Genomic DNA, 19,816 nt, shown 5'->3' on the forward strand with positions numbered 1-19,816 from the left:
CTTGCCAGAGAATAAGCTCACCGCGGCCGCCCGCCCCTGCCGATCCGGAGCTCGCCGCGGCCGCCCGCCCCTGCCCAAGCCGGGGCTCGCCATGCCGGCTCGCGACCGCCTCGCTGGAGCTGGAGCTCAGCCACACCCGACCTTTGCCGGAGCCGGATCTCCTCCTGCTCGTGTGGTCTCGATGTAATCTTGGGCGGCGAGGATGCTTCCCTGTGCAGCGTCGCCGGCGCCGCCGGCGCTTCTCGGCATCCATCCCGTGCGGGCTCTTTGGCATAGCGGACGGTGTGACGCCTCCCTGTCCAGTTTCGTCGGTGCCGGTCCTGCCCGAACTCCTACCTGTGCGGACGTGCCAGCGTCGCCGACGGTGCTAGAAATTTAGCTCTCCTGGATAGAGAAGAAGGAGTCGGGAGGGTGAAGAAACAAGGAAAGAGATGACTGATGGTGGGCCCCATGATAACTTACGAAAAGATCCAAAATTTTGCAACCCTTCATCACTGGCTTCCGTTGACCGTTGTTTACTGCCACGTCAGCCTGACAGTGGCCTTCGATGTCAGTTTCGTCATTAGACCAGTGTTAGACAAGGATCGGTGTTTTTTGTTACTTGTTAGTGGTTTTTGAAACATTTTCGTATAGTGGTGGTTTTTGTGAAACATCTGCCTGATATGTGGTGGTTTTTTGTAATTTTCTCACCAAGGTTGGATCGGTATTAACCAGTTGAATGCTCCGGTAGATTAACTCAGCTATGTATAACATCGTGGCATTCAATCGGGCCCTAACTGGAGTCGACTGAGTGATAAAACGTTTGAACAGGTACTTTTTTGTTGGGGGTAAAAACACATGAACAAGTTACAAGTTGACATACTATACGGTTCGCATGCACAAGAAGCAAATTAGAGTTCGAGCCCATTTTGCCTAGCTGTTTAGAAGTTTTCACACTTTGTAACTCTCTTAACCAACATTTGTTTTAGAAAGTTATTTAAAAAACTCCAGTAACTAAAACTACTCACTCGATCCGCCATAATTAATTGTCGATCGGGATCTTAATTCAAATTTGTTTAAAAATGAGCTACACCCCCGGCACTTGTTAGATTACATGCATGTAAATGATGTAATGAGTAAACCTTAAAATTTCGAGCTCATTTGGCTTTCCTCTTTGGATTCATTTGCAATGTTTAACTGTGTGATAAAACGTATATGAACAGGTGTTTTTTGGGGGGGGGGGGGGGGGGGGGTAAAACACATGAACAAGTTACAAGTTGACATACGGCGGTGCGCATGCACGTACGAGAATTAAGCAAATTAGATGCATCACGTCTGCCTGACTGCGCACGGGCGCGTGCGTGCGTGAATGCATGTACCGTACGAAGCAAAATATTTTGAGGATACGTAGCAATACGTACGTACGCGTAGGTACGGGTGGATGTTTATTATGGGCCAGTGAATTGCATGCATGCAAGCAAGCAAGCATCGCAGCGTTCGACGTACTTACGCACGGGCGGATGGTTTCTTACGCACGTACGTACTCCCGTCGCATTTCATCTAGCTACGCACGGGGTTTATTAAATTTCGGCAGGGAGTGCAGGCTTCTCGATCGTGTCGTGTTCCTTGGCTTCTTGTACTGATACACTATAGCTAGTGATGTGAAAAAAAACAAAAATGTATGTCAGATACGGACGTGTGTACCCGCCACGCTACTGTCCCGGCCTCGCGTTCGACCTCACCCTCGGCCTCATCCCTCAGCCTCGTAGACCAGGAGGTCATATCCAAGTCCGGCACCGACACCGACACCGACCGCAAGCACGTAGCTGCGCCGCCCCCCATTCCCAGTTCCCCACCGACGTTCCCCTCTCGTCTTCCTGGCCCCATTCCATTCGCAACTTCGCGTCGCGTGCCGCGGTAGTTCCCGTGTGCGTGTGTAGTGGTGCCCGATTTAGATGGGTGGCTGCTCGGATTTTGCTGCTCAGTGTTACCCGTAGGCCCGTAGCTTGTCATTTCGTCGAACGCCTGGGGGCGTTGGCTCCACTCACGAATCCAGTCATGAACGTTTTGCTCCTACGTGAATCAGATGGTGAATGTTGGAAAGCGTGCCGCGATTCGCTTTTCAGTTCGTCTAGAGGAGTTCGTTTCAGGAACCAGGGAATTATTTTTGAGGATGATTGATAGGAACTCGTACTACCACTGTTTCATTTCGTTCTCTTCGAAAAGTTAATGCTATTCATCCGGAGGTTAATTGGGCCTGATCAGCTCGCTACTGTCCCTCCCGTTCGACCTCACAGCTTCTTCACGCGCATGGCTGCTCGCCTGCTCCACTGAGTCCGGCGCCGGCTTCGATGGGAACACGATGTCTTCCCCTCGACGATCTCTTGTTCACCTGAAGCATCACCACAAGAGGAGGTGCGGCAGCGGCGGCGCCATGTTAGGAGCAGCGGCCATTGGAGACCTGGTTCCCTGTTTGTGATAGGGTGCTTCTCCAGACCCCCTTTCCTCCCTTCCTTTGCCGTTGTACTTCCTCTCTTCCTAGCTGAACATCTTCTCCTCCACGCCGATCGAGTACTACTTCTTCAGATCTTGGATTCCTTTACAAGCTTGAACCAAATAAAATCGAGAAATTCTGTTACGCCGCTGATCCCACCGTAATCTGATACGGCTGATGTTACCGTTACCACTTTTTGAACCAAAAGCTTCCTAAAGCATTAAACCTGAGGTTTGATCATAGATGACTAAGAGTGTATCATTGTCCTCCAAACCTTGAGAGAAAGAGGCTCCTGCTGGTGTCCGCGCACCAAGCTTTCTCACGATCTCGAGTTGGCCCAGCTAAGCAGGTCTGAAGGAAAAAAAAAAACTCGGCCCAGTTCTAGGCCGTAAAAAATACAGTCGAAGAACGGAACATTAGAGCCCATGTAGATCTACTCGAGGTCCATATACAGAATCCAGTCCAGGCCCATCTCGGCCCAGAACCGACCGAGTTCTTCTTGGCCAGCAAGTCCGGCAATCCGTGGGGACCACCATAACATCCAAGGGAACCCAACCCAACCCGCAGAAGAAGCCACCAATCCTTGCAAATCCCCTTCCTTGCTCGGCGATCGCCTCCGGCTCCGACCTCGCTCGCGTCGATTCCGCCGCGCTCGAGCTCGGTTCCGGCCCCCTCCCAGGTAAACCCTCGTCTCCCGCGGCGCGCCGATTTCCTGCATTCGCTCGGTCGGTCGATTCCGTTAGGTTTTCCGACCAGGGCTCCGATCGAGGCGGCGCGTCGGCCCTAGCGATCTGCTTGCTGGTTCCGAGCCGTCTCTACTCTAGTTGTCGGATTGGATGGGTGTGGCGGGCGTGGGATTTTGGTAGAAACCTGGCCGTTGCGGCTTGGGTGTCAATCTAGTCATCTAGCTGCCTGACTTGCTCTGCTTACGCCGTCTTGTCTTACTCTCGAATCAGTTCCGTGCTGCAACCCGTGGTTGCGTGAGGTTGCGATTAGTTCGACCATTGTTCTGCGTTGATTAGTCCCCTTTCCATGCCAGTTGCTGTTACCCTGGTAGCTTTGTTCTACTAATGAAGTGTTTTTTTTTTTTTGCCAAACTGTGCTGTTCGGTGCTGTACATGCAGATTAAGCTTGTAGATTGGGGTTTTGATCATCCAATATGCTTTGTTCTTCGGTTGGTTTGGTATAGTAGGGTGTTTGGATCCTTGACCTACAACGCGGCTGCTACTTGTGTCCAAGTTAGCTGATGTTTGTGCTATATGTCTGATGAGGCGATCTGATCATACATTGCGGTAATGCTTCGATTTTGGCCGAATGGTTGGTGCTGTACGAACAACTTCAGTACCGATTGCTGTTACCTCGTAGCTTCCTTCTGCTGATTTTGCCTGATCGTCATGTTTAGTTCAGTCACATTGTATTCTTGTAGGTTGGGGTTTGGTTAACTAATATCTGCTTTATTATTGGTTGGTTTATTAGTAGGGTGTTGTCCTAAACCTCTAGCGCCGCTGCAACCTGTGCACATGACTAGTTCTGTATCTGCTTAGAGTTTGCTGGATGATATTCTGAAGAAAAAAAATGAGAATTAGCTTAGTTCATGTTTGTTTAAAGCAGCTGATTTCATTAGCAGCTCTTCAGATTTAGTAAATACTCTATCGATTGTGGCCTGATGGTGCTGGAAGAATGCTTTCCCTGCCAGTGCTATCTGGTACCTTTGTCCAGCGCTTTTGTCAGTTGTGCTCTTTGGCTCTATCCATGTAGATTGCATTTGTTGGGAGTTACTCTGGTCATCAACTTATAGAACTCTGTAGGTTGGGGTTTGGTTAACTACTGCTGACCCAGTGAGAATGTGAAATTTATTATTAAAGGACTTCTTCAAGCTTTGAGTCAAGTTAAATGTCTCATATAATCTAGTGTTTATTTTTTTAGATAATTCCATGGTAGTACCATCATAATTATGTCACTTTTCCTAAGACTATGTTGTCCTGGTAATGCTTGATGGTCAAGGAAGGGGATTTCTCATTGAGTGCAGTTGTGTAGTACCTCCATATGCAGAAGGACTTCTGTCTGAATGATGGACGTTTATGTAACACTTGATCTGCATCACTCTAGGCTCAGAAAGGGAAAAAAAAAACAGTGTTCCTGATATAATGTTTGGCAGTCCTCTCTGTTTTCACTGTTGTTACTTTGATGCTTTGAATGTTTGAATGCTGCCTTCCAATTTGCTAACTGCATGTTCTGAAACGTTTCAAGGTTGTAAGCAAGGTTTAGTGATAAATGTATGAATCAGGAAGTAAGGCAAGACTTATAGTTGTTTTTCTTCTCATATAGGTTGGAGAACATATGATTATTCATATATGGCCCACTGTTTTTTCTATGCTAGTATAACACTAAGTTTTAAACTTTTGTGCTTTTCAACTCATTGGTTTATACTTCTTTGTGTAGATATGATATATTTCTTGTTGTTAGCTTTGAAACTAGATCTAGTCTCAAATTTGAGCCATGCTCAAGTTGTTTAGGATGCCATGCGTAAATGTTAGAACCATGCTAGGAAAACAAAATGAAACTATCAGTTGTTGCGACTGCAAGTGTGTGTAGCAGCAGATATCTGAAACTGTCATATCGTTAAGCATGTTTTGACAGCATCTTCCTGATTCTTGTGCAGGCTAAGCAACAATGGGTTTCATCCAGAGCACTTTCTCCCTTTTGATCGGTACCGGAGCGGGCATCTACATTGCCCAGAACTACGATGTTCCGAACGTGAAGAAGATCATGTGGGGCCTGATGGGCAAGGCGAAAGAGCTGGAAGACTCCTACAAGAAGCCCACCGACGGCAAGAACAAGGAGTAATCCGTCTGACCGTCACCCCTACCTCCTGTCTATGGGACCATGACCGGCTTAGCACTCTAATTGTTATTACTTAGGTTCGTTATCATTTGAGGAATGACTCTGTCCACTCTGTCGATCTCTCCGTTTAAGACCCTGTACTGAATTAGTTGGCAGCACGTTTACAGCTGGGAATCTGTTGGGTATTTGGATGTGCCAGTATTGGAGGTGCTCTGCGTGCATGATTCATGGTGGTTTAAGGAGCAATTTTTGTTGATTGTGTTGTGATGATTGCTGCACTTGGTTTATTGACTGCATTCATGTTTGATGGGGTTCTTATACCACCTCTCTTGGAATCCAGATCCAAGAAACCTGGAACATCATCAATTTACAGGGAAAAAAGAGAGCATAAATATGTTAGTATTAACATTTGCTGCTTGTGTGTTGTTAACCTTTTGTTGTCTGCTATATTGGCAATAAAGATTTGTAGGGGATGTGTAGGGCAGCTGTATGGTGAAGCTACTGTGTTGTAGTATGGCCACGGATACCATTCACTGCGGGCTGTACCAGGGAATTCAACATAGATACATGAAACGATTTATGAGCTTATAATAGTAGTATACCAACATTTGGTATAAGACGAGTCTGGACCAAAGTGTTGTTTGGAAACGATTTATGAGCTTACAATAGTAGTATACCAACATTTGGTACAAGGCGAGTCTGGAACAAAGTGTTGTTTGGAATTTTGAATAACAGAGCGTCTAGATTTCAGTTGGGATGCCACAATACTTACGGGAAATCAATCTTGCAGGTAACCGGAACAAGAGGTGCCTCCCGTTGTTCAGATTTGTTATCTTTGATCCCTACATGCCCACAGAACAAATCTGGGAAAAAAACCAGATTCGAAAATTGTTCAAATCAGACAAGCTCACTGCTCACATCACGCTTATCCTTAACAATCATATATGCATGATCAAGCAGTCATGATCTTTCACATAGTCTCATGGCTTCACTATAGCCCAAAGCACGTCAATACCCGCTCCACATCCTTCCTGCAGGTTTCTTTCTCCTTAGCCCAATACCCGCTCCACATCCTTCCTGCAGGTTTCTTTCTCCTTAGCAAACCTTGGCTCGGCCTCGGTTGCAGGTAAGCGGATTGTCTTCACAAGTGTGGACCATGCGGGATATATACCATCAGCTAGATAGTATCCTTTGTCATAGAAGTGACCATTGACCTCATACTGGACTGGGGGAGCATGACCTTCAGCAAGAAGTGTGAACACCGGAGATTGCTGAAGCACATGAGTGCTAAATCCAAAGATCTTGACATGCCACCGCCTCAAATATGACTATGCACCCTTCCATATGGCCACGGTACTAACCTTGCCATCCAAATGAACAGTTTTTCCACTTCCAGTGCATGCAATCTATTCTTTCAAGCATATCAGGAAACCCCCTTGCCGCTACTCAGGCAATGTCAGCAACATTTGACCAAAACAACATCCCTCGCCTAAGGCAACCTGACTCACTCATACATATGTACTTGTCCAGTAGGTCACCACCAAGTCTATACACGAGCATCCTAATGGCTGAAGTGCATTTCTAGTAAGAAGTGAACTCAAGTTTAACTGTAGCATCCGCCTTCAAATTGAAGTAGTCATCGTAGCATCTAATGTCGTACATGATCTTCAGAAATAGATCCCTTGACATCCGAAAACGTTGACAAAAGCACCCCGCCTTGTAAATGGGGTTGATTTGATGGAAGTAGTCCCTCCATAGTTGCGCATGGCCCTCCTCTCGGCCATGCTCATTGATACGTCTCCAACGTATCGATAATTTTTTATGTTCCATGCCACTTTATTGATGATACATACATGTTTTATGCATACTTTATGTCATATTTATGCATTTTCCGGCACTAACCTATTAACAAGATGCCGAAGAGCCAGTTGCTGTTTTCTGCTGTTTTTGGTTTCAGAAATCCTAGTAAGGAAATATTCTCGGAATTAGACGAAATCAACACCCAGGGGCCTATTTTCACACGAAGCTTCCAGAAGACCGAAGGAGTCACGAAGTGGGGCCACGGGGCGCCGCCACAGTAGGGCGGCGCGGCCTACAGGGGGCCCGCGCGGCCTACAGGGGGCCCGCGCGGCCCTGTTGTGTGGGGCCCCCGTGACGCCTCTTGACCTGCCCTTCCGCCTACTTAAAGCCTTCGTCGCGAAACCCACAGTACCGAGAGCAACGATACAGAAAACCTTCCAGAGACGCCGCCGCCGCCAATCCCATCTCGGGGGATTCAGGAGATCGCCTCCGGCACCCTGCCGAAGAGGGGAATCATCTCCCGGAGGACTCTTCACCGCCATGGTCGCCTCCGGAGTGATGAGTGAGTAGTTCACCCCTGGACTATGGGTCCATAGCAGTAGCTAGATGGTCGTCTTCTCCTAATTGTGCTTCATTGTCGGATCTTGTGAGCTGCCTAACATGATCAAGATCATCTATCTGTAATGCTATATGTTGTGTTTGTTGGGATCCGATGAATAGAGAATACTATGCTATGTTGATTATCAATCTATTATCTATGTGTTGTTTATGATCTTGCATGCTCTCCGTTATTAGTAGAGGCTCTGGCCAAGTTTTTACTTTTAACTCCAAGAGGGAGTATTTATGCTCGATAGTGGGTTCATGCCTCCATTAAATCTGGGACAGTGACAAAAGGTTCTAAGGTTGTGGATGTGTTTTTGCCACTAGGGATAAAACATCGATGCTATGTCTAAGGATGTAGTTGTTGATTACATTACGCACCATACTTAATGCAATTGTCTGTTGTTTGCAACTTAATACTGAAGGTGGACTTTTTAGGCATAGATGCATGCTGGATAGCGGTCTATGTACTTTGTCGTAATGCCCAATTAAATCTCACTATACTCATCATATCATGTATGTGCATGGTCATGCTCTCTTTATTTGTCAATTGCCCAACTGTAATTTGTTCACCCAACATGCTTATTCTTATCGGAGAGACGCCTCTAGTGAACTGTGGACCCCGGTCCATTCTTTACATCGAATACAATCTACTGCAATACTTGTTCTATTGTTTTCTGCAAACAATCATCATCCACACTATACATCTAATCCTTTGTTACAGCAAGCCGGTGAGATTGACAACCTCACTGTCACGTTGGGGCAAAGTAATTTGGTTGTGTTGTGCAGGTTCCACGTTGGCGCCGGAATCCCTCGTGTTGCGCCGCACTACACTTCGCCGCCATCAACCTTCAACGTGCTTCTTGACTCCTACTGGTTCGATAAACCTTGGTTTCTAACTGAGGGAAACTTACTGCTGTACGCATCACACCTTCCACTTGGGGTTCCCAACGGTCGCGTGCTGTACGCGTGTCAAGCTAAATTTCTGGCGCCGTTGCCGGGGAGATCAAGACACGCTGCAAGGGGAGTCTCCACCTCCAATCTCTTTACTTTGTTTTTGTCTTGCTTTATTTTGTTTACTACTTTGTTTGCTGCACTAAATCAAAATACAAAAAAAATTAGTTGCTAGTTTTACTTTATTTACTGTCTTGTTTGCATTCTCCATATCGAAAACACAAAAAAATTAGTTACTTGCATTTTACTTAGTTACTTGCATTTTACTTTTGTTACCATGTCTAGTTCTGCACCTGTTACTTCTTCACCTGAGGAATTAGTCTTCACTTTTAAACAAGGGGATGAGGAGAGTTTTAAAGATGCCTGGTCCAGAATTTTTTATTCTTATCGTAAAGCTGAACCTCAAATGACTCTAAGTTTGCTCCTTAGTAACTTTTATTTTGGGCTTATGATTCGCTATAGATATGCCTTGGATGCTGTAGTGGGAGGAGATTTCCTTCATTGCAATGGGGATCAAGCTTTTAATGCCATAAAGAAATTGGCTGCATCACATGATTCAGCTAATAACTTTTATTCAGCTCTTATTAGCATTTATAATAGATTAAACACTCTTGAGACAAGTGCATTTTGCTTGCACGAAAATTATAGCTATGTTCGTAACCGTCTTGATCAAGTTTTAGTGAACTCTGAACCTTCATTATGGGACCCTACTATTAAAATTGTTATCGGTGGTCAAACTTTTCATGCCAATTGTGATATTATGTCTGAATTTTGCCTTATGCCTAAGAGTATTTATGAATCTTTGACACTTTGGGGACTCGTTGAAGGGGGAGAAGGAATAACTCTTATTGATAACTCTGTTATAATTCCTAAGGGAATAGCCGCGGGTGTGCATACAACCATTCTTGGAAGAACAATATCCATTGATTATCTTGTTATTGAATGTGTAGGAACAGGACAAATCACACTCGGAAGATCCCTGCTGAAACTATTGGGAGCAGTCATAGATGTGGGAGAAGGCACCCTAAAATTCACCTCTACACCGGGGGGTAGACATGTATTCCCTAAATCAAAGAGTAAGAAAAAGAACAAGAAAGGTAGGTGTAAAACCCAAGGTAATGTAGATGCATCATCTCTTGATAACACTTGATACACACTTTCTGCGCCTAGCTGAAAGGCGTTAAAGAAAAGCGCTTATGGGAGACAACCCATGATTTTACTACTGCACTTTTGTTTTATATTTGAGTATTGGAAGTTTTTACTACTGTAGCAACCTTTCCTTATCTTAGTTTTGTTGCATTGTTGTGCCAAGTAAAGTCTTTGATAGTAAGGTTCATACTAGATTTGGATTACTGCGCAGAAACAGATTTCTTTGCTGTCACGAATCTGGGCCTAATTCTCTGTAGGTAACTCCGAAAATTATGCCAATTTACGTGAGTGATCCTCAGATATATACGCAACTTTTATTCAATTTGAGCATTTTCATTTGAGCAAGTCTGGTGCCTCAATAAAATTAGTCTTTACGGACTGTTCTGTTTTGACAGATTCTGCCTTTTATTTCGCATTGCCTGTTTTGCTATGCTTGGTGGATTTTTCGATTCCATTAACTTTCAGTAGCTTTGTGCAATGTCCAGAAGTGTTAATAATGATTATGTCACCTCTGAACATGTGAATTTTGATTATGCACTAACCCTCTAATGAGTTGTTTTGAGTTTGGTGTGGAGGAAGTTTTCAAGGATCAAGAGAGGGAGATGATACAATATGATCAAGGAGAGTGAAAGCTCTAAGCTTGGGGATGCCCCGGTGGTTCACCCCTGCATATTTCAAGAAGACTCAAGCGTCTAAGCTTGGGGATGCCCAAGGCATCCCCTTCTTCATCGACAACATTATCAGGTTCCTCTAGTGAAACTATATTTTTATTCCATCACATCTTATGTGCTTTGCTTGGAGCGTCGGTTTGTTTTTGTTTTTGTTTTGTTTGAATAAAATGGATCCTAGCATTCATTGTGTGGGAGAGAGACACGCTCCGCTGTTGCATATGGACAAATATGTCCTTAGGCTTTACTCATAGTGTTCATGGCGAAGGTTGAATCTTCTTCGTTAAATTGTTATATGGTTGGAAACGGGAAATGCTACATGTAGTAATTGGTAAAATGTCTTGAATAATTTGATACTTGGAAATTGTTGTGCTCATGTTTAAGCTCTTGCATCATATACTTTGCACCTATTAATGAAGAAATACATAGAGCTTGCTAAAATTTGGTTTGCATAATTGGTCTCTCTAAGGTCTAGATAATTTCTAGTAAGAGTTTGAACAACAAGGAAGATGGTGTAGAGTCTTATAATGTTTACAATATGTCTTTTATGTGAGTTTTGCTGCACCGCTTCATACTTGTGTTTGTTTCAAATAACCTTGCTAGCCTAAGCCTTGTATCGAGAGGGAATACTTCTCATGCATCCAAAATCCTTGAGCCAACCACTATGCCATTTGTGTCCACCATACCTACCTACTACATGGTATTTCTCCGCCATTCCAAAGTAAATTGTTTGAGTGCTACCTTTAAAATTTCTATCCTTTATCTTTACAATATATAGCTCATGGGACAAATAGACTAAAAACTATTGTGGTATTGAATATGTACTTATGCACTTTATCTCTTATTAAGTTGCTTGTTGTGCGATAACCATGTTCCTGGGGACACCATCAACTACTCTTTGTTGAATGTCATGTGAGTTGCTATGCATGTCCGTCTTGTCTGAAGTAAGGGCGATTTACCATGAGTTGAATGGTTTGAGCATGCATACTGTTAGAGAAGAACATTGGGTCGCTAACTAAAGCCATGATCCATGGTGGAAGTTTCAGTTTTGGACAAATATCCTCAATCTCATATGAGAAAATTAATTGTTGTTGAATGCTTAAGCATTAAAGAGGAGTCCATTATCTGTTGTCTATGTTGTCCCGGTATGGATGTCTAAGTTGAGAATAATCAAAAGCGAGAAATCCAATACGAGCTTTCTCCTTAGACCTTTGTACATGCGGCATAGAGGTACCCCTTTGTGACACTTGGTTAAAACATATGTATTGCGGTGATAATCCAGGTAATCCGAGCTAATTAGGACAAGGTGCGGGCACTATTAGTATACTATGCATGAGGCTTGCAACTTGTAGGATATAATTTACATGATGCATATGCTTTATTACTACCGTTGACAAAATTGTTTCTTGTTTTCAAAATCAAAGCTCTAGCACAAATATAGCAATCGATGCTTCCCTCTGCGAAGGGCCATTCTTTTACTTTTATGTTGAGTCAGTTCACCTATTTCTCTCCATCTCAAGAAGCAAACACTTGTGTGAACTGTGCATTGATTCCTACATACTTGCATATTGCACTTCTTATATTATTTTACATTGACAACTATCCATCAGATATATATGTTACAAGTTGAAAGCAACCGCTGAAACTTAATCTTCATTTGTGTTGCTTCAATACCTTTACTTTGAATTTATTGCTTTATGAGTTAACTCTTATGCAAGACTTATTGATGCTTGTCTTGAAAGTACTATTCATGAAAAGTCTTTGCTATATGATTCATTTGTTTACTCATTGCATTACCATTGTTTTGATCGCTGCATTCATTACATGTGTTTACAATAGTATGATCAAGGTTATGATGGCATGTCACTCCAGAAATTATCTTTGTTATCGTTTACCTACTCGGGACGAGCAGGAACTAAGCTTGGGGATGCTGATACGTCTCCAACGTATCGATAATTTCTTATGTTCCATGCCACTTTATTGATGATACCTACATGTTTTATGCATACTTTATGTCATATTTATGCATTTTCCGGCACTAACCTATTAACAAGATGCCGAAGAGCCAGTTGCCATTTTCTGCTGTTTTTGGTTTCAGAAATCCTAGTAAGGAAATATTCTCGGAATTGGACGAAATCAACGCCCAGGGGCCTATTTTCACACGAAGCTTCCAGAAGACCGAAGGAGTCACGAAGTGGGGCCACGGGGCGCCGCCACAGTAGGGCGGCGCGGCCTACAGGTGTTGTGGGTATACTTCATGGGTGTACCATCGACAGTGCCTAGATCCGGCAAGCCCGGGTGGCCCACAGATGGTGATGAGGCATGTGGCCCATCGGGCGGCCCAGTTGCTGTTGATCATGAAGGAAGAAGTCCAGCCCAGGATCAGCAGGCCGGATCCGTACCGACCTAGGAGTGACCCGGATCCAGGGAGGCCCATGAGGAACCCGGATCCAGTACGACGTGTATGGAAGGCGGATCCGTGACGTGCACGGCAAGATATTGTACCGTAGCTAGGCTATCTGTAATCCGGCTAGGACTCTCCATGTAAACCCTAAATCCGTGCGCCTTTATAAGCCGGATCCCGGGAGCCCTAGAGGCACAACCACAACTCATTGTAACAACGCGAAAGCGCCCAGATAATTCCAGACAAGCAGCAGTAGGCCCTGTCATCGTGCAGGTGTTCCGAAGCTGGGTAACTCGCGTACCACCGTCCCGTGTGCACTCCGCCCTATGGCCCCTACTTCTTCTCCCCCTCATGAGGATCCCTCCTCCGGGGTACCGTCGATTAGGCAACGACAGTTGGCGCCCACCGTGGGGCCTGTGGCGTCTGGAGGCCGGAACCGGGAGGGTTCCGCCATGGGAAGCTACGACGACACCATCGCTGTGGGGCGCGTCCTTTACGCCGGAAATCTGCCGATCGTCCCTCCGGATGAGTGCTGGATTCCGGCTAGGACAAACCCCGTCAAGCTCTCCATCGTCCCAATTGGCGGCATTCACATCTTCATCGGGGAAACCGTCGATTCCGACGGAAACCCACTGGTAAGTAACGCAGACGCGACCGCCGCAGAGCTGGACGCTGTCGCGAAGATCCGATCTGAGATGCAGGAGCTTCCCAAGGAAGATTCCGCCTCGGATCTGGAAATTTCAAAGCCCACCCAATCCGCCCCCGAGCAGGAAACAAAGGTGGAAGACCAATGCAGATCCGCCTGGGTTTCCCAGGTGTTAGAAAAGCAGAGGTGCCACTTCGTACACTTCTTGGCCCATACCGCCGGAACCGCCCCTCAAGAAGACGGAGTTGGTCCTGAGCAGGTAGAGGCACCGGAAAGCGGCGCAGATCCGGATCAGGCTCAGCTTGTCGGAGAAAGCGAAGCTCCGGTTGAAGAGTCGATTTTGGGCAATCTGAGCCCAATTTCCGGCGACACCCCGTCCACGGAATCTGATGACTTCGTTCGCAAGATAAGGGAGTACGGATACGGCGATCAGCCTGAAGTCGACTCCGCCCAGCCCAAGCAGGTTCTCGCAACGGTAGCAGCGCTGGGACAAACTGGATCCGGAGACCAAGTCAGCCAATCTGACCCCCAACCATCCCATCAAGGATCTCCAATGTCTCGAGTGCGACCCCAAAGGGATTCTCCCTCGGAGGAAATCTTGTCAGCAGAGGAGGTGGCCGCGCGAGCAGTTCTTAACACACCTATAACCCCGGGCGACGCCGCAGATCTGGAGGCCCTAGAGACCGCCAGAAAGGAAATGCTGGCCACAGCCAAGAGGCTCGCCGATACCGAAGCTGCGTTAAGGATAGGAAGGGCAGATCATGCAGCACTCGGACGGAAAACTTCGAGAGACAGGACCGCGAGATTGCTGCCACACTCGAGCAGGTCAAGAGCATGAGGGCTGAGTGGGAGGTAAAGATGACCTATGCGCAGGCGGAGGCCGATCGAATTGTTAGAGAAGCAATTCCGCCTCGCAGAATACCCTTCAACACGCCCGCAGATCACCGGCCTGGAAACTCCAAAGGACAACATGCAGAAAGCTGCGGAATTGCTGAAGAAGAAGGACGAAGAAGTTGATATCAACTATCTCCGCACACTTGTCGCTTCAGCAATGCAGCAGCAGAACAAGGCAGATACTTCGCGCAGGTTGGAATCCAATCCGGATAACTGTGTATCTACCGCGCAGAAGGATGATGAATCGCACACCGGATCGTCGGAGCGCGAGAAGAAGGGCCAGGGAGCACCCAAATCCGATCCCCGTTCCGTCACAGACGCCTCCGTCGGATCCAAGGAAGGGAAAGGACGCGATGTACTCCGGAAGAGACAAATACCGCAACCCCTCACCTCCACCCAACGGTTACCCGCGACCCCCTCGCCGCCGTAGTCCAGCCGGAAACACCAGGCCCGTAGGGCATGGTGCGCTTGTTATCCGCGACAACGTGCTGCCAAGATACCGAAACGAGGAGCGCTCGCCGGAACCTCGCCGGAATCGAACAATGTTCATGAGCCCGAGCCTGTGGAGGAGTCGGAATGAAGATCGCGGTCCGAGCCTCGCCGGAACCGCGATCCGTAACCTCGTCGGAGCCGCGATCCAGAACCTCGCAGGAGCCGGGACCCAGAGCCTCGTCGGAGCCGTGACCCGGAGCCTCGCCGGAACGACCAGGGCAGCCAGCGCCAAGGCGAAGGCAGCCACAGGAGCCGGAGTCAGCACCAGGAAGGCCGAGGAGATTCAGATGGCGGAAGCAAGAAGTCAGACCGCCCACCTCGCAGGTCTCCCTCACCACCACCTAGCGGTGGCGGCGGAGGTGGAGGCGGAGGCAATGGCCGGAGATCTCGCTCTCGCTCCAAGTCTCCTCGCCACGGCTCGCGCGACGCGCGGGACCGCCTTAACGAGTACCTAACCGACTACATTGGTCCGAAGTGCTTTGGCAGGATGATTCGAGAGGAACCAAAGCCAAGGATGAACCTCAAGCTACCCGGAAATCTGAAGCATTATGATGGCACCGAAAGGCCGGATACCTGGATTGAGGATTACTACAATGCTGTAACCTTCGCCGGAGGAACCCCTAACATCGCCTGCCGCATGCTCCAGTTGTACCTTGTAGGTCCAGCCCGGATCTGGCTCAGCGACCTCGAGAAGAACTCCATCTTTTGCTGGTTCGACCTGAAGAACGCTTTGAGAAACACTTCAGGGGCACCTACAAGCGACCTGCCACAACAAGCGACCTACAGGCTTGCATCCAGAAGAAGGGCGAAACATCAAGGAATTTCCTCACCCGATGGTTGGCATGCAGAAACGAGTGCGAGAACGTTGACAACCGCACAGCAATGCACGCCTTCATTGGGGGCTTGCAGCGAGGAGGATTGCTGCGACACAAGCTAACCTGCATGGTCAATGCAAATCAACTGACGTTGGATGACATGATCACCATCGCTAGCGATCACACTGCCGCCGACGACGACGCAGGCGGTGATCTCGCAGCCACAGCAATCCCCCTGCACCAACAAAAGAAGAACCGTGACAACGGCGGCAGCAGCAGCCATAAGCGCAAGAACCACGATGACCGAGAAGAGTGGCGGATCCGAGATGGTCGCCATGGCGTTTCAACGCGGAGGTCCAGGAGGCGGAAGAGGACGCGGACGCGGAGGCGGAGCCGGCAGGGGTCAGCAGCATACCTCCGAGGTCACTGCTGCCGGATCCCGCGCACCGCAAACCTATGAAGAGTACAGAGACATGCCCTGTCTGGCCCATCTGGATCCGGTTACAGGGAAGTCCACTCATACCAACCGCAACTGCAAGTGGGTCAATGATCTAAAGAACGACCCGGAGGCCGGATACAAGCGCGCCCGGAAGCACCGCCCTCGCGGAAAAGGTGGCAAGGGCAAGAACAAGGACAAGGAGGACGATAGTTCCGAGGCGATGGATGAGGATGATAACTCGCCGGATCCCAAGGCAGGATCCGCAGGAAAATCCAACCCATTCGACAAAAAGAGCGTGGGGGCTTACCACACTTTCCTCGGAACCCCAACAGTACGCGCCTCCAAGTCAGCTACCCGGATCCTGAACGCCATAGTTCCGGCTGTGCCGCAGTACGTCAGGTGGTCGGAAATCCCGTGCACATTTGATCGGAAGGATCATCCCGCAATTGTGCCAAAGGAGTGCTACGCCTTGGTTGTAAGTCCCCGCATAGACGGGTATGACTTCTCCAAGTGCCTCATGGATGGCGGAGCTAGCCTGAACATCATGTACCTGGAGACTCTAGAGCGGATGAACCTCACCAAGGAACAGCTCAAACACAGCACCACTGAGTTTCATGGCGTGGTTCCGGGTAAGAAGGCGAACTCCCTCGGCAGCATCACACTTCCCGTGGCTTTTGGCGATGTTCATAATTTCCGCGAAGAGAAGATCACGTTTGAAGTTGTGCCCTTCAAGAGCTCCTACCACGTCATCTTCGGCAGGCCCACCTACCACAAGTTCCACGCAAGAGCGTGCTACATCTACAACAAGCTCAAGATTCCGGGTCCTAAAGGTATGATTACCGTATCCGGAGACTACAAAAAGCTCATGAGTGCGAGTTAGGCGAAGCCGCCTTCGCGAAGTACTGTGATATCCGGAGACGAGCCGCAAGGCTACAGAGCCGCGGTGGATCCGACTGAGATGCAGACCACCAAGAAGCAAATCTCCGAGCAGAAAACCTCCTTCAAGCCCGCGATAGAAACCAAGAAGCACGACCTCATCCCAGGTGACTCTTCCAAGCAGGTTTCAGTCGGAGCCAACATGGACCCCAAATAGGAAAGCGCGCTCGTCGAGTTCCTCCGCGCTAACATGGATATCTTCGCATGGCAACCTTCTGACATGTCCGGAGTACCTAGGGAACTCGCCGAGCACTACCTCAACATAAATCCGGGGGCCAAACCAGTGAAGCAAGCTATGCGACGCTTTGGAGATAAGAAGCGCCGCGCCATAGGAATGGAACTAGCAAAGTTACTAGAAGCAGGTTTTGTAATAGAAGTTATCCATACCGATTGGGTCGCGAATCCCGTCCTTGTACCCAAAAAGAACACTGAAATACTAAGAATGTGCATCGATTACTGCGGCTTGAACAAACATTGCCGAAGGATCCGTTCCCCTTGCCGCGCATTGACCAAGTCATTGATTCGACGGCGGGGGCGGAACTTCTGTGTTTTCTTGATGCGTATTCCGGGTATCATCAGATCCGGATGAAGGAATCCGACCAAAAGGCGACTTCATTCATTACCCCCTTTGGTACTTACTGCTATGTTACTATGCCTTTTGGTTTGAAAAATGCAGGTGCTACTTACCAACGTACGATGCAGCGGTGCCTGAAGGACCAAATTGGCCGGAACGTGCACGCTTACGTCGACGACATCGCGGTCATGACCCGGAAAGGATCCGACTTGATCAGCGACCTCACAGAAACCTTCGACAACCTCCGCGAGTACAAGATGATGTTGAATCCGCTGAAGTGCGTCTTTGGCGTGCCAGCCGGAAAACTCCTTGGCTTCATAGTCTCTCACAGAGGCATTGAGGTTAACCCGGAAAAGATCAAGGCAATCCTGTGCATCAAAAGGCCAACTTGTCTCAAAGATGTGCAACGACTAACTGGTTGTGTTGCAGCAATCGATGGTTTGTCACCGTCTTGGCGAGAAGGCACTACCTCTCGTACAAGCTGCTGAAGAAAAGCAGACAAATTTATGCAGGGACGACGCAGCTGATGCAGCTCTTCGAGGGTTGAAGGAGATACTCACCTCCCCGCCTATCTTGGCAGCTCCAGTAGAGTCAGAGCCAATGCTCCTTTATCTGGCAGCTACCAACAAAGTCGTCAGCCTCGTCATCGTGGTGGAGCGAAAGGAAGAAGGTCATGAATATGACGTCCAGAGACCTGTCTACTACATCAGCGAGGTGCTGACGGAATCAAAACAGAGATATCCTCACTTTCAGAAGCTAGCTTATGGCGTGTTCCTAGGCAGCCGGAAGTTGAGGCATTATTTCCAAGAGCATCGATGTGATCGTGAGCAAGGCTCCGCTGTCAACAATTCTCAACAACGCTGACGCAACGGGACGTACGGCTAAATGGGGCATCGAATTATCCGCCTTCGACATCGCTTACAAGCCAAGGACTGCGGTAAAATCTCAGGTTACGGCAGATTTCGTTGCAGATTGGACAGAAGCTCCGGATGCAAGTCTGGAGCCGGAACCAGAAACATGGGTCATGCACTTCGACGGATCCAAGCAGCATCAAGGCTCAGGAGCCGGAGTCACCCTGAAGTCCCCTACCGGAGAAGAATTGCAGTATGTTCTGCAGATCCACTTCGAAGCTACCAACAACATGGCGGAATATGAGGCTCTACTACACGGTCTGCGCATCGCTAAGGAAATAGGGATCAAGCACATCATATGCTGTGGAGATTCCGACCTGGTGGCACAACAAGTAGCCGGAACCTGGAACGCCAGAAATTCCGTCATGGCGGCCTACAGAGACGAAGTTGACGAGATTGCCAAGAGCTTCCTCGGATACGAAGTCAAGTACGTCAGGAGAGACGCTCACACCGCGGCGGACATGCTATCCAAGCTCGGATCCGGCAGGAAACCAATTCCGCCTGGCATTTTCTGGAGCATCTCCGGATACCCTCGATTAAGGGCGCTAACCCGGAAAACCCGGAGGTGGCAGTGTCTCCGGCTAGGGAAGTGATGGCTATCATTCCGGCCTGGACCCAGCCTTTCCTGGACTACCTCATCGATCAGAAGTTGCCAGAGGACGAGGTCCTCGCACGACAGATCGTCAGGCGAGCACGAACCTACACAATAGTTGATGGACAGCTCTACAAACGAAGTGCAGCAGGGGTATTTCTTAAATGCGTCTCCAATCAAGATGGCATTGAAATCCTCAGAGAGATCCACGCAGGGGACTGCGGGCATCACGCCGCTCCCCGGATCACTCGTTGCAAAAGCTTTTTGGTTAGTTTTCTATTGGCTTACTGACTAAAGAAGACGCTGATAAAATAGTCAAGACCTGCCGAGGTTGTCAGTACTACTCTAGTCAACCATACTCTCCAGCAAAAGAGCTGAAGACCATACCTATCACCTGGCCATTTGCGGTCTTGGTTCTTGATATGGTTGGTAAGTTAAAAAAATCATCTCCTGGCGGTTTTGAGTACCTCCTGGTCGCTGTTGACAAGTTCAGCAAATGGATCGAGGCTAAGCCAGTGAGAAAAGCCGACGGTGCTACGGCACTAAAATTCATCTGCAGCCTCGTGATGAGATTCGGCATCCCGCACAGCATAATCACAGATAATGGCACGAACTTTGCTCAAGG

General features: G+C 48.0%; 1 protein-coding gene across 1 annotated transcript; it reads left to right on the forward strand.

Moving 5' to 3' along the window:
* Positions 1-2,998: 2,998 nt before the first annotated feature.
* LOC127343556 (uncharacterized) lies at positions 2,999-5,529 on the forward strand. Its single transcript, XM_051369687.2, has 2 exons — positions 2,999-3,152; positions 5,136-5,529. Exon 2 carries the CDS (start codon positions 5,147-5,149, stop codon positions 5,318-5,320), a length of 174 nt encoding a protein of 57 aa, XP_051225647.1. The 5' UTR covers positions 2,999-3,152; positions 5,136-5,146; the 3' UTR covers positions 5,321-5,529.
* The last annotated feature ends 14,287 nt before the right edge of the window (positions 5,530-19,816 follow it).

This window comes from Lolium perenne, chromosome 1 (assembly GCF_019359855.2).
Source record: "Lolium perenne isolate Kyuss_39 chromosome 1, Kyuss_2.0, whole genome shotgun sequence".
Taxonomy (NCBI): domain Eukaryota; kingdom Viridiplantae; phylum Streptophyta; class Magnoliopsida; order Poales; family Poaceae; genus Lolium; species Lolium perenne.

Bases quoted from the DNA above. Each gene is read 5' to 3' on its own strand.
- LOC127343556 (XM_051369687.2), top strand. From the start codon at position 5,147: ATGGGTTTCATCCAGAGCACTTTCTCCCTTTTGATCGGTACCGGAGCG.